Source organism: Salmo salar, chromosome 01, assembly GCF_965601325.2.
Source record: "Salmo salar chromosome 01, fSalSal1, whole genome shotgun sequence".
Classification (NCBI taxonomy): Eukaryota; Metazoa; Chordata; class Actinopteri; order Salmoniformes; family Salmonidae; genus Salmo; species Salmo salar.
In genome coordinates, this window is record NC_138291.1 from 32,828,063 (window position 1) to 32,843,638 (window position 15,576).

Genomic DNA, 15,576 nt, shown 5'->3' on the forward strand with positions numbered 1-15,576 from the left:
AGAGTGAAGGAGTGCTGCATCAGATGACCTGGCCTCCACAATCACCCGACCTCAACCTAGTTGAGATGGTTTGGGATGAATTGGACCGCAGAGTGAAGGAAAAGCAGGCAACAAGTGGTCAGCATATGTGGGAACTCCTTCAAGTGTGTTAGAAAAGCATTCCAGGTGAAGCTGATTGAGAGAATGCCAAGTGTGTGCAAAGCTGTCGTCAACGCAAAAAGTGGCTACTTTGAAGAATCTAAAATTTAAAATATATTTCGATTTTTTTAACACTTTTTTTGGTTACTACATGATTCCATATGTGTTATTTAATAGTTTTGATGTCTTCACTATTATTCTACAATGTAGAAAATAGTAAAAATAAAGAAAAACCCTTGAATGAGTAGGTGTGTCCACACTTTTGACTGATACTGTATATGTATTTTTTTCTTTCAGCCTGCTTTCACCTATAAAATGGTCCAGATGGCCAATCCACCACTGCTTCTCACTCCCTAGCAAGTAGGCTTCAACTGATGCTGAACCATTTTACCCAACAGAAGTCATGAATCTTTAAACAGTTCTGTCCTGTGATGCATCACCAAACCCATACTGCACGGCCACGTATTGGTCCTTGGAGACAACCTGAGAGCTAAACCAGTATGAAGACCAAGGATAAGTCAAATGCATTTTTTCCACCAATTGATTCACAGAACTGATACTTCTGGCACATGGTATTTGCAGGTTCTCTCTCTCTCTCTCTCTCTCTCTCTCTCTCTCTCTCTCTCTCTCTCTCTCTCTCCCCCCCATGATTTAACTTGAGATAATCATGTGGCCTAGCACAAGGTGACCAGTAAAATGCTAATTAGTTTAATTTGGCAAATTAGTCAGAAGTCTGTCAATATCATCACTAGAAATAGCAGCACATTTCTTCTTATACATTCTGTAGCATAGTCCTATAGCACGTAATGCAGCTCCAATAGCTCATCCTTCTCTCATTAAATAATTATTGGTGCGTTGCGATTTGTAATGCGTTTTCTGGGCTTAAAAAAATAAAAATAACTTGGGCTTTAGCCCGTGACGAGTGGCGAATGGAATGCGCTACGAGTGAGCTCGGGCGTACAGGTACACCTCAGAAATTGCGCAGCTCCTCAGACGTGCTTGTTTTGCACGATGCCCCACATAGGGCTGACTAAAGGTGAATGGAGAGACGCGTTCAATGCTTATTATTTTAAGATCTTCAACCGACCAACACAGGGATACCTGCTTGATGCAAATCTGCTCCGGACACTGCTGTGTCTGCTGAAATGCTCGAATTAGCCGGAGGTGATGGGATCTGCCTAGCATATTGATACGGTTCAGCTACTGCATGCATCCCGGCGACCTCTTCTTGTGCCAGCATCGACAGCTCAGGTGAAACGCGAATACCGTTTTTCTATCGAAGTCGCCGAATTTTTTTACGAAATAGCGTGTTTTTGTGCAAATACAATTTGAATGTTGGTAAAACGACGCGCATGCGTTGTCTTGGAATAATTGGGCAGCCTGTGACAAAGTTGCATTTCTGAAATCTTCGCTCAAAGTCATCTATCTCTCTGATCAAAGTTAGTGATGTGGACGGCTTTGGACCGCGGACGCTGGGAGATTTTTTGTCTTTTCCTAATGGTCGCCATGGTCTGCGGCGCTCAAAGGTGAGATCCCACGGGTGTGATGTCTTGTTTCTGCCTGTCTTGCCAGTCCCTTACTCTGCAGTTTTTGATAAAGATTCTAAATCAATACCATATATTTTCCCTTTAGCGCCAACGAGCCTAGCAACATGTCATTTGTGAAAGCGACCGTGGACAAACTGCTTAAGGGGTATGACATTCGTCTGAGGCCTGATTTTGGAGGTAAACTCCTTTTTTCGGGTGAAGTCTACCCAATGTTGGCTAATGACTAATAACAAGTCGCATGCAGATTCATTTGTCGTGTCGGCGAGCTGTCTGATTAAAATGCCACTGATACCTGTGTTTTACGTGCGATTTAAAGGTGCCCCTGTGGACGTTGGAATGAGCATAGATATCGCAAGTATCGACATGGTTTCTGAAGTCAACATGGTAAGTAGCCTACCTAATGTTTTTTTTTTGCAAGGAGAGATGTGCCTCGTGCAACACATGTTAGATAGGCCTAGTAATATGATAACACAGAACACATGATAACCGCTTGGGTCATTTTCTAATGTCTGCAGATGTGCGTCTTCCATGCCACTGTCTTCTAGATGTAATGATACATCTTTGTATTTCTGTATTTGCCCTTGTTTGGCCACTAGTATAGGCCTAACGTTTTCACGTTGACCAAAATGGTTCACTGCATTTCAGCAGCAAGGAGAGCTACCGCAATGTGTCAAATCCATCCATATGCATTAACTTCCCTGTGGTGTCAGAACAAGTAAAGACAGATAATTACCGATATATATAAAGAGAGAGAGAATTGGTGCTGCACATCGATTTTTCCAATTTAGCTATTCTACACACGTGTGTACCTACATCATTTTGAGGTGTCTTCTATACAGTACACACTCTGACAGAGGATAAAGTGACTAGGAGGAGACTGAAATATTGTGCATGTTTGCTGGTTTGGCCTCAATGCAGTAATTACATAACGTTGTCAGTGACTCAACAAGGAGGCCCAGTAGAGACAAATTGTGATGCTGAATTTGGGCACTTAGTGTGTGCATATGAATGCAGCAGCATTGTCAGGGTGCCAGTGATGGATACAAATGAATTCATGCTTGGTTCAACTAGTCTTCCATATGTAAAAAAAAATAGTAACAGCAGGCATGAGTGTAAAGTGTGTGTGTATGCTTGCATGGAAAGGAAGAAAATACCTTTTTCTGCTCAGCAGTGTTTATGGAATGTCGGGTAAAGTTCAAGGTTTTCATGATGCTACAGAAAACTGCAGTCTTTACAATCGTATTGCTCTGGGAGCTTTGGCATTCCCATTTTGATGGTCGAAATGTGGTCTGCAAAGATATGTCTACAATAATGTTCTGGGAATGTCATGGGAATATTCTTAAAATGGCTCCGAGTGCCTTAAAACTGCCGGAAAATTGCATGACAACTGGATAGAGTGATGTTCTAAGAAAATGTTGCAAACATTTTTTAAATGTTGGAAGGTGTCTGGCTGAGTGTTTTGTTATAAATGTACAAATGAGCAGGCATGCTCACAAAACCAACCTGTGTCTCAGTGTAAGGCAGCCACAGCTAAGGTATAGAAGATATAAAATATATATTTACAACAAATAGGAATGTTACAAGAATAAGGAGTATTGAAAACTTTGTGTATGCTGCCCCACGGCACCTACTACCATACCCTGTTCAAAGGCACTTAAATATTTTGTCTTGCCAATTCACCTTCTGAAGGACACAGTTACACAATCCATGTCTCGATTGTCTCAAGGCTTAAAAGTCCTGCTTTAACCTGTCTCCTCCCCTTCATCTACACTGATTGACGTGGATTTAACAAGTGACATCAATAAGGGATCATAGCTTTCACCTAGATTCAGCTGGTCAGTTTATGTCATGGAAAGAGCAGGTGTCCTTAATGTTTTGTACACGCAGTCTATATACAGTACCAGCCAAAAGTTAATTCCAGGGTTTTTCTTTATTTTAACTATTTTTTACATTGTAGAATAATAGTGAAGACATCAAAACTATGAAATAACACATATGGAATCATGTAGTAACCAAAAAAGTGTTAAACAAATCAATATGTATTTTCTATTTTAGATTCTTGTAAGTAGCCACCCTTTGCCTTGATGACAGCTTTGCACAACAGTGCCCACAAGCTGTTAGGAACTACATAAAGCTGTCCCAACAGCAGAATCTCAACAGCAGTCCCAACACATTACCACTGCTACACCTGGCTATCAGCGGAGCCTTGTCTGGCAGCGAAACAGTTCATTCAGCCTCATTTACTGCCTTTAAAAAAAAAAAATTGCGATATGGTTGACTTGCAAATGTGGTTTCTAACAAATGTGGTTTCTACTGACAATTGAGTATACAAACTGTGGCATAAGGGGACAACAAGCAGATAAGAGGCAATCTGTAATTTCGATTAAGACAATAATGAGCTAGCTAGGACGGACATGGTCAATATAACTATTTGTTCAGCACTTTTGAAATGTACACCGACAGAATTCAGAACATGGACTGTTCTTACAGTGTTCTCCCTATACACCAAGTCAGAACCGTAGGATAAATAAAGGGGGCATATATGCAGACAATGAAATCTCTTACAATATTCGATGATAACATTTCTCTAAAACAGGTTATAGGCTACATGTGCACCACCAAATCAGAACAGTAGGTGAAATTAAGAGGGAAAAATAGACCAAATTATTAGGGTGAGGCACATGGGCTACTAACAGATTACTACACAACATACACTTAGTATTACTTCCTTAGCTACAGTATACATATCTCCCTGGCATATTACATAATTTATGCAGCAGCATACAATACATTTTTGCACTCACCTTGTTGTGTTGTCCTCACTTGAACAGGAAGGTGGCACGACGGTCCTTCGTGGGCAAATTTTGTCATCAAACTTTGTCATTAAAGTCTGGCATTCTCTAGAGTTATGGTGCTTTCCAGACAACTGGGAACTCAGAAAAAAACAAGGTTGAATCATGATGACCTCAGGGATCTTCAGGTCGTAACTCTAGAAAGAGGCCAGAGTTCCCGACTTACAATACCAAGTTGGATGACAGTTCAAAATGTATTTTCCCAGTTGGAGCTCGTTTTTCCCAGTTGTCATAAACTCACGGAAGTCAGATTTTCCAGTTCTGAGTCAACAGTTGTTTTGAGCGCGGCAGAAAAGATGCTGGATTGACAGCATGGCCAATGTTGAATGTTTATCATTTTAAGCTTGGAAAAGAGAACCTTAAACCTAGAATTGGGACCACACACCCACTCCACTGAATAGCAGGCTAGTGATTGTTTTGCAATGCTTGCAGTTAGCCACTGATCCCTTCCAAACCACTCATTGTTGAATTTGCGATTTCCAACTTGTTGTGTAATGTTAATGTCAAACGGCCGATGAGCACCGATACGTTTTATCTATAATTTCTCTTCATTATTTGTCTTTAATGACAAGGATCAAAAAGGATGTGCCAGTAGATTGTCGACTTGATTCATGATGATGACTGCTAGCTAAGATTGTATGATATTGACATGATCAGTCCAATCAACGCTACTGTTGGTATAATGTGATTTGACGTAGTTTTATCTGTGGCCAATGACCTTGAGCCTTTTTGGATTGGCACTTCTAATGTAATTCTATGGCAGCATCCAAGGGGCTTGAATTTTCCAGCTCTCCCCGTGAGTGACAGAACACTGAGCCAATCACTGCGCAACTAGAGAACATTACCAACCCCTATGCTCTGTATTTTCCGCTAGCTGCCCCACCACCACAGAAAGCACTGAGCTAGGCTGAAGCACCTGGATTTTGGCGCTGCCTTACTCAAGAAAGCAAAAAAGAGACAATGTTTGTATGGAGGCTTTATTTATTTACTCAATTATATATTTTTATTTTTTACATTGTTTGCAAGCTGATATGTGACACGTATTAATGCCAAAATATCAAGCAAAACAGGCAACCCCCCCCCCCAAAAAAAATATATGTATTTTTAATAATTATAATAATAATAATAATCTATTTTTTTGTTGCAAAAAATATGCGGCTCAAAACAGGTGGGTGTCTGCATCTGTCCTGAATGACGGGTCGCCACTGGTGTCATGCATGCATATATACAGTGTATTCGGAAAGTATTCAGACCCCTTGACTTTTTCCACAGTTTCAGCCTTATTCTAAAATTGATTAAATTAAATGTTTTGCTCCTCAATACCCCATACCCCATAATACACAATACCCCATAATGACAAAGCAAAAACCGTTTTTTAGATTTTTTTTGCCACATTGTTTTTTTTTTTAATAAATCAAATACCTTATTTACATAAGTATTCAGACCCTTTGCTATGATACTTGAAATTGAGCTCAGATGAATCATGCTTCTATTGATCATCCTTGAGATGTTTTTACAACTTGATTGGAGCCCACTTGTGGTAAATTCAATTGATTGGACATGATCTGGAAAGGCACACACCTGTCTATATAAGGTCCCACAATTAGTAGTGCATGTCAGAGCAGAAACTGAGGTTGAAGGAATTGTCTGTAGAGTTCAGAGACAGGATTGTGTTAAGGCACAGATCTGGGGAAGGGTACTAAAACATTTCTGCAGCATTGAAGGTCCCCAAGAACACAGTGGCCTCCATCATTCTTAAATGGAAGACGTTTGGAAGCACCAAGACCCTTCCTAGAGCAAACTGAACAATCGGGGGAGAAGGGCCTTGGTCAGGGAGGTGACCCAGCCAGAGCCCGGACTTGAACCCGTTTTGAACATCTCTGGAGAGACCTGAAAATAGCTGTGCAGTGACGCTACCCATCCAACCTGACAGAGCTTGAGAGGATCTGCAGAGAAGAATGGCAGAAACTCCCCAAATACAGGTGTGCCAAGCTTGTAGCGTCATACCCAGGAAGACTTGAGGCTGTAATCGCTGCCAATGGTGCTTCAACAAAGTACTGACTACAGGGTCTCAAAACTTATGTAAATGTGATACTTTATTTTAATGTTTTAAAAATTAGCAAACATTTCTAAAAAACAGTATTTTTTTTTGTCATTATGGGGTATTGTGTGTAAATTGATGAGGAGAAAAAACGATTTATTCCATTTTAGAATAAGCCTGTAACGTAACAAAATGTGGAGGTCTGAATACTTTCCGAATGCCCATAATGTTTTTGTTTTTTTATCACAGGGGATGAATATACTGCAAATCTTGTCACGGTATGGCTTTACTGTAGCTCTCAATATGACGTATGTGTGTGTTGCCTGCGCTTGTTACATACAGTACATGCAGGTACTGTTGTATGATATACACACTGGAAATCATGTGGTGTTTTGTGATAGTAACAGGGGGGGATTGCCATGCTAGTCAGTCAGTCACTGTGGCTGATCAGCAAAGCCTCCTCCTGGTCAGACTTGGCAGTACTGTGGACATGACACTGCCTAGCAGTATTCTACCAGCAGGACTGAGTCATAACCTTCAGTATACACAAACAGTCTGCAAATCATGCCTGTAGGAAAATCTGGTTAGCCAATAGCATTACAGTAACTCATGTGAAAAGGTTAAACATTTGTCCAATGTTTATCATTGGTAAGGTCCTGAAGATTCTCAACTCTATAGTTCTTTCAAACACACAAATTATATTCAAAATTGCCTCTCAAATACCCATTTTGTTTTTGATTGGTGAACCTTTTCAGTTCAATAATGATAATACCAAAGTAATAGCTATAATAACATATTAATATATCTATAATGGATCATTATATCTCGTTTTAACACAATTGATCATTTATGAAGAACAGACTATTTGCACAAAATTATTATAATTTAGGCTTAGATTCAATCAGATTATGCATTAACCAGCGGTATCTGACCCCCACATAGCTGTTGTTTTGCCAATGTCAGAGGTGTAACTGCATTGGAGCTGTCAAATCGGTGAGCAGCTGCTCTTGATCATTGTCACGAAGCCACACCCTTCCCACTCACGTTAAATGTGGTGGGCTGGGCTCTTGCAAGCTAACTTCAGGTTGTCAGTTGGACAGTGTTTTTCCTCCGATACATTGGTGCGGCTGGCTTCTGGGTTAAGAAGCACGGCTAGGTGGGTCATGTTTCAGAAGACACATGACTCGATCTTCGCCTCTCCCGAGCCCTTTGGGGAGTTGCAGCGATGAGACGAGATCGTAATTGGATCACAGTTGGATATCACGAAAAGGGGGGAAAAAATTAAAAACAATATATAAAGAATAATAATAATAATGACGCTCAAATTGAGAATTGTTCAACTATTTAACAAAATAATGAGGATTTCTATCAGCCTAATTGAGCTGTAGATTACGTCTCACATTCCAGTGTTTAAACTTGTAAACAAGCCTGCATGGGATTTCTTTTAATGAAACTCCGTGCAGCCAATGGCAATGTCCTCTTTAGGATGTCGGCTAAAGTGGATCTGATTGAATAGACCCTTTAGTATCTGTGTTTCCGTTCATTCAACTGGCCATTGAGTATCAATAACAATGCCTCCATACATTTCACATTTGTATATTTTTTCTAATACATATATTTGGGGGATTGTCTGAAACACATTAATCCAAAGAAATGGATCCCTTTACTGAGTAGCCTACTATTGAGTTATTTGTGACATCTGATAGTAGAGTGCATGTAGGAGCTTTACACAGGTGAGCTTCCCTTCTGAAATGGCCTTTATTGTTAAAAGGCTACATTGAATTATAAAGTGTAAGTCACAGGCTTGCACTTGAACAAAGCCTTTTCCATTATTTACATTCATAGCATTCATACATAAGTCATTTCCACATGAGATACTGAATTTGCCAAGTAAATGTAGACAGAGTTTGCAGAGTCAATGATGAGCTGTCATCTTGAGCCAAGGTTATGAATTGTTTATTAGGTTGGATTCCTACTGACAAAATCTCCTCACAAAAATGGAAGGTGCTGTTTTCTCTGAGCCGGGTCCAGCGGACTTCTGATTGGATAGCCTAACAGCCTGGATGGGTCATTGATTGTGCCTCTGTGGCCTCTCCCCGGTTTTGCATTTTAATGTGAATGAGACTGGGAGGCTGGAGGGGGTTTTATGCTCTGTCTGATGGAGACATTTGGCACCGGCTCTCCTTGAGAAAGGCCACACCGAAACATTAGTCATACTGGTCACGATATAAATATAAATTCATTATATTCTATAGTACGTCTATTGCTATTTCATTGCATGTACTTTACACCCTGCAACATCACTGTCACCCAGTATACTTTTGGGGGACAAGCACTGCATTTCTTCTGACAAGCTACTTGAGGTTTGGACTACACTGGATGTTTGCATCTAGAAAGGTTTCTCAATGTGCATTGTACAACCGTGTGTTTTCTAAATCACATATCACAAAACCACCACCCTCGTTTTTGATTTGGTGGGTGCTTATTACGGAATAACTGAGTGGCAGTTACATTTTCACAAGAACCAGTTGCAAAGTTTACAAACAAATGCAGGGGCAGCACTTCTGATTGTGGCTTCGAATTACCTCTCTTCTGGGTTAAACTAAGAGATGTGTGATCATTAAAAAAAATTAAAAAAAGGATTTACCTTTTCTCATCTGTTGGCAGGATCTCTCTCTTTCTCCCACCAGAACCCCCCTACCCTGCCAGGTCATTACTAACTTGCCTGGTTAAATAAAGGTTGTGAGTAATACCTGACTGTCACTCGACAGGTTCTTTGCACCACCGTTCCACCATCAGGTATGCACATCATACTACTACTATTCTATGCATAAATGACAGCATACTTTGCACTGCAGACAGTCAAGGTTATTGGTCCCTCTAAAACTATGTATTTATTACATTCCAGTAAGTATATTGGTAGACTCAGCACAGCTAACCTTCCATTTCAAGCTGTAGTCTTTATCGAGAGCAGTGCATATAGACTACAGCTTTCTTCAGGGGTTTCAATGCTATGAATTGTGTCTGAGGTTCTGCATTCTCTTCAAGACGGTCCTCATGTGCTATCCCTGCTCTGTGGTTCCCTCCCTTCTGCAACGACTGCATTGCAGTCCAATCGAATTCATGAATCTGATCATCAAACTCTTTGTTCTTGCTTCTTTATTTTTTTAAGGAACAGGTCCCAGCTTTATATAATGTACTGTTCGGGTGTAACCTTTTAAGCGTTTGATGCTTGAAGGGGTAAGAACTGTTTTTGTTGTTGTTGTTATGAAAATGAACGTCGCTCAGTCATAGAGGATGTCCCACTTAATGAAACTCCTTTTCTCCCACTTTTGTCAAATTCTCTGCCGACTTCACACCCCATTAGCTTTTTGTTAAACCTCCTCAGCTAAAGCCGCTTGACTATCCCTGACGGATGCCAACGTACTTCTTTGGTCTAACCCAAAGTGAAATACATTTGTGATAGATTAGCAAAGGAAAAATATAGAGGAGCAAACAGGAAGAGGTGCAAGACACAGCTGACTAAGAAGAGGATTTTATTCAAATAGAAAATCAACAGACAACATTTTGAACTAGAAATTACATTCTTTAGAAAATGTGATGCGCAAATGCAAGCGACTCACAGATTTAGCTAAGAAGGCAAGAGAGGCTATAGCTTGCTTAGTAGGCAATTAACAGCCAATTATATAGTATGTGAGCTAATCATGGGTTGGAAGAGCAGTTTACACATTCAATATATTATACATGTTGAATTGGGTTATTGGGACATCGTTATGAGACAGTAAATGTGTTGATTTTATTATTCAAGGTCGATCCCCATAATTACTATGTACCCCTAGAATGCGGCTCGGCATGTGTACTCTAGTATGTGAGAAAATGGGCCAAAATGCATCACAATTACGAATACAAATTAAAATAGAATATATATTTCTTGAACATCCATCTTAAAAGCACCCAGCCTAGGCTACATAGAGTAGATAAGTGCAAACAACTTATGTTAGCTTTGAGTTCAGATAATGCTAACAGTGGTACTGTATTATTTGCATATAATGCTAGTACTGTTCATTTGCTACAGAGAGATTCATCATAGAGATGTAATGCTATCCTAAGCATGACTATTTCAGGCAAAAGCATTGTATAAAGGCTTTATTTGTGTTTTTACCAAATCACAGGAGGGTAATCCACTTGGCCCTTACTTCTTCAACAAATAATACAACCTTGCAGTGGCATTGAAATTCGTCTGAGGCGGGCCGGGCTGTATACTGATTTAGCGGCAAAACGTGGCAGTACCAAAAGGATTATACAAGGATATTTCAGGTCATTGTCTCACTCTTACCGACCTTAGTCATCAGACATGCTGTGCTGTCAAAGGCAACCGGCTAGTAACGAGACGACACTGATGCCACATGAGCTGTAGGAGGTTTGCTGTGAGGTCACAAGGGTCAGACTCGTATTCTTCCTCTTCCTGAGTTGAGTGATTGGCTGTGGCAACATTTCTGCCTGAGCGACCTCGAACATTCATTGGAAAAGGGCTGCTGCATGTGTTCAGGTATTGGATAACCTACGTTGTTGCTTGTCGCCAGGATGCCACACTGCCTACATGAAAGTAGTGCTTCCCAATGGGGCAGTGTACTACAGAGGTAGTAAAGGCTGCAGGATTTCTGCTCAGTCAAGAATAAGTATTTCTAGAGATTAAAGGAGTATTTGATTAAGTTAGAATGTGTTTGAGACTTGATATAATGGATATCTTGTTTTCAGATTATTTAATGGTCTGATTTCTGCAGGATTGTAGCATCAGAGAGATTTGAGCACTCTTTGCTCTACTTAAGACTTTAAGACTTTACGAAATAGCAGGTCATTCTCCTCTTGTGGCTGGTGTAAGATACTGTAATGAATTGGTGCTGGGCTGTCTCTTTATCTTTGTCTCTCTCTACTCCTCTCTCCGACCCACACTCCCTTTCCTTTCTCTTTGGGATTTCTTCCTTTAACTATTACTCATATTGCGGACTGTACCTAGATTTTAGTGGTTTGTTTGTTTGTTTGACATGTGAGGGCCTCACTTTTTACAAGCTTGAGTGACGACAAGTAAAAGTTGTTTGTTAGCGATGCACAAAAGCTGTTTTGTTATCATGGCAACCGCCGTGGAATTGCTTTGACTCTGTGTCACAGTCCATTTCTTTTCAGATTTTTGGGAAGATTTGAAAGTAGCATCTCTGTTTCTCAAGGTTAGAGCGGTAGGAGTGCTGCCGCACGCGCACGGTTAGAACAGCCATGACTCTCATAAAGTGACAGCCACACTCAATATACTGTAGAACTCTCTCCCAGGCCCCATGGAAGCCCACTTGTGCCAAAATCAATCAACAGCACAGGCAGGCGGGCAATAATCGCTTTATTGGGTTGTTAATGAAAATATAGGTAACGCCCTCGCTCTTGTCGACATGTGTGCTATGTTGCGCTGGTTAGCCAAGAAATGTGATTATGCTGAATGAGAACTCCCCATGGTAGGCCCAGTTGTTAGTATGAGGAAGCTTACGAACCCCCACTACTCCTCCTGTCGTTGCACCTTACGTATCTCCGCTGCATCTACTGTATTGAGCACCTTATGAAGCCCTCATAGTGGCTTGTGGTCAGAAGTTATTGATCTGTTTGGGAGATTGATGTGTCCGCCGCCTTCTAAGGATGAGGATTTATGTGATGCTCTACCGATAGCACTTCATCTCACCAGTGGGAAATATCAAGGTGTCAGGGCTGGGTTCTCTGTTCAAACAACTTCATCTCAGCTCAAAATCTGTTGCCCATGCTACTGTATGCTATGCCATGATCAGGAGTCCAAGCACTGAGGATGCAGGAGCCCACCTGGGTTTGATTGACAGTTTTATTTTATTTACCCCTGGAAAAGAACAACCAAGGCACTGCACAATCAATCAATCAATCAAATGTATTTATAAAGCCCTATGTATACCAGAAGATGTCTCAAAGTGCTGTACAGAAACCCAGTCTAAAACCCCAAACAGCAAGCAATGCAGATGTAGAAGCACGGTGGCTAGGAAAAACTCCCTAGAATGACAGGAACCTAGGAAGAAACCTAGAGAGGACAGTGTCGGTGCAGAGTTTTGAGTCCCAGTGCCCCTCCCAAATTCACTTCAATAAATCCTATGGCGATTTTCCTATAGTCTCTGGTACAACATTTATATTACTGCAGTAACTACAGTATGAGAGAGTCATGGGGTGTCTGGTTGCGTCCAGACACCCCATCTAAAGATTTCATCTCTGAAAACAGTGAGGGAGTAGGGAGTCAGTGGCACTTTAAACTGAGATGATGACTCAAAGACGATGTCAGAGTGTCTGTTTCTCCATCTTTTTGTCATGTGCCATATTAAAGTTGGGTTGCTCAGTGATATGTATGCGGAGTAATGGGTGACATTTCCCCCATACGAGGCAGACTGCTGCAGTGGAACTGCTCTCTTTCTTTGTGCTCTCTCGCCATTCAGGCCTGGAAATAATGCAGATGAGGAGATGAGTGGAGACATTCTTGCGCTAAGAGCTCTGTGAGATGAATTTAAAGCGAGTTACTTCATTTTCTTTAACCCCTTGGTGAACCTGATCCAGAACAGATGGGTGAATTTTCCATTTAATCTAATCTCACTGGCTCTGTCTGTACTGTACTATACTGCACTGTCTGTACTGCAATGTACTGGTAAGGTACCATACAGTGCTGCCTATCTGTAGTACAGTACACTGGTCCTTTTTATGAAGCAGTCAGAGTGCATACTGTTTACCATCTTGTTCTGCAGAAGTAGCCTATGAATTCACAAAATGTTAGTGTGAAGAAACTTTGGGGGTGTCTTGCTGCTTATTTGTAAGCCTTTTTAGTAAACCAATGTGAAATCAAACAGCATTCCCAGGCCTTTTTAGTAAACCAATGTGAAATCAAACAGCGTTCAACAATGCATATTAGAAAGCACTTGTGTTTGATAGCAAGTGAGAAAACGAGAGATCTAGCATTTCATGGATCCATTTTGTAAATAAGATTGAGAGCTAAGATTTCATCACACAGAGAGTATGCCGAGCATTTTAACAGCTAGACCGACCACCGTTCTAGTGTAACTTCATAGACTCTGTCAGAATTCCAGACCCATTAAACTGGAAGTTAATGGTTCCCCATCTGATTAGATGTCGAGCAGCATTTCCTATAAGGAACATCATGGGTACTGCCCAGCCAGTGGGAGCGTGGGATAAAACATGAGGCTGCCGACAGTGTGGAGCGACAGAGGGCACTCGGGTTTAATGCTTAATGTAATCATTCTCCACTGACCTAAACCTCTCTGGAAATCTGAAAGATAGAAAGTCACGAGGGAAAGAAAGTCTGAGAAAGGCTTTTTCTGCTCTCCTCACCACCAAGAGTATCTCAATAAGTTTATTGAATTGTCACTTTCTTACATTTGTATGACTTTATGTGGAGGTGTTGGCATGGAAACAAGGGAGAGGGTGGTGATTGGTTTAAGGGACAGGAAGGCGTGATCATGGGTGGGTGGGTGGCGGGGAGTGGTGGATATGGAGGTGTGCAATAGATGTATAGACCCCTGAGTTCGGGTTAAATTCATTTGAATTCCAGCCAACTCCATGTCTAATTCATTTAGTCAATTGATTGGAATTTAGATTAATTTGACCCCATCTCTGGTATGCATACATATACATTTTATGCAAGACCTGTCATTGAATGTACATCCTGACCATTAAACCAATCACAACCCTCCTCCTATCCAAGGACATATAACACAAGCTTCAGTCCACTGAAATCGCAATATAGTCAGTCACCTGCAGTAACACATAGTTACAAAATCTGATGAGTTCTTAGTTATGCTGTGCACCCAAGTTGCACTCATGTCTCGAAAGCACATTGACTTGACGAATCGAATCTTGGTCAATAACTCATTGACAGTAAATGAATGAAGAGAAGTCTTGGACGACCTTGAAATACAACACAACATTATACAGGTTTTTAAATGAAAGCGGAGCTAACATTTTTCACTAAGCAGGCTGGTAATTCCTCTGACTTGTGAGAACCACTTGGTGGGATCTTTAAATTTGATTGACGGGTGAGAGTCTTGGGTTGTGTGCTTGACTTTTCTTCATTGGCACGTACGACAGCAGAAGAAGCTGCAGAGACCTTTGTCAAAAACTTTCCTCAGTGGGACTGAATGGTGTATCATGTCTGTTTTTGTCGGGGATCCAACCATGTTTGGAAAGTGTAACAGCAGGACAAGTTCTATGCAACATTTCCACACAAGACACAAGCATAGGAAACGATCAGAAGATTGTACTACAGAAGAACAGAGGAATAGATGCAGACGTTTTGTAGTCTTTTGAGGGAGCTGTACGCCATAGTAACATTTGTTATTTTGTGTGTGTGTTTGCTTACTTGCATGTGTGCGTCCATGCATGAGGGAATACTGCAATGATGCCCAGAAAAATCTGAAACAAGGTTGCTCTCATGCAATGAGCACCATTCATCCAATGAATATCTGCAGACCCAGTTGCCAGCAACTGTTTTCATTATTATTGCCAAATGCTGCAGAAGTTTTTACAGTAACTAGGCTGGAAGGGAAGACTGCACCGCCATCTCTACCCCTCTCCTCCCACCCTCTCTCCCTCTATCCTGTGATGTATTACAGTCTGCAACCCGTAGATGGGCATGGATTGGGAGGAATTAGGTCACGAAGAAGCACACTGCAGAGGGGATAGCGCGGTGCCGACGTGCGTAGGAGAGAGCCCATGTTGTCGTCCGCGGTGCGGTGAAAGATGGAGAGGAGTAGGGGCGCGCTCACTTAAAGAGTGCCTATCATACATCAACAAAGGAAATGGGAGGGAGAGGAAACATGCCAAGGGCAACGCCTGCCCCTGTTTCCCTTCCTGTGTGAGTGTGTGTGTGTGAGTGTGTGTGTGTGTGTGTGTGTGTGTGTGTGTGTGTGTGTGTGCAGTGCAGCAGCGGGCACTC

At 41.3% G+C, this 15,576-nt stretch overlaps 1 protein-coding gene across 1 annotated transcript in view; it reads left to right on the top strand.

The window, feature by feature from the left end:
• Positions 1-1,176: 1,176 nt before the first annotated feature.
• Positions 1,177-15,576, top strand: part of LOC106600539 (gamma-aminobutyric acid receptor subunit beta-1) — a 39,973-nt gene continuing 25,573 nt past the window's right edge. The window contains exons 1-3 of the mRNA XM_014191965.3: positions 1,177-1,664; positions 1,771-1,862; positions 2,002-2,069. Coding sequence (XP_014047440.1) covers positions 1,585-1,664; positions 1,771-1,862; positions 2,002-2,069 — 240 coding nt within the window. The 5' untranslated portion in view covers positions 1,177-1,584. The remainder of the gene's footprint in view (positions 1,665-1,770; positions 1,863-2,001; positions 2,070-15,576) is intronic.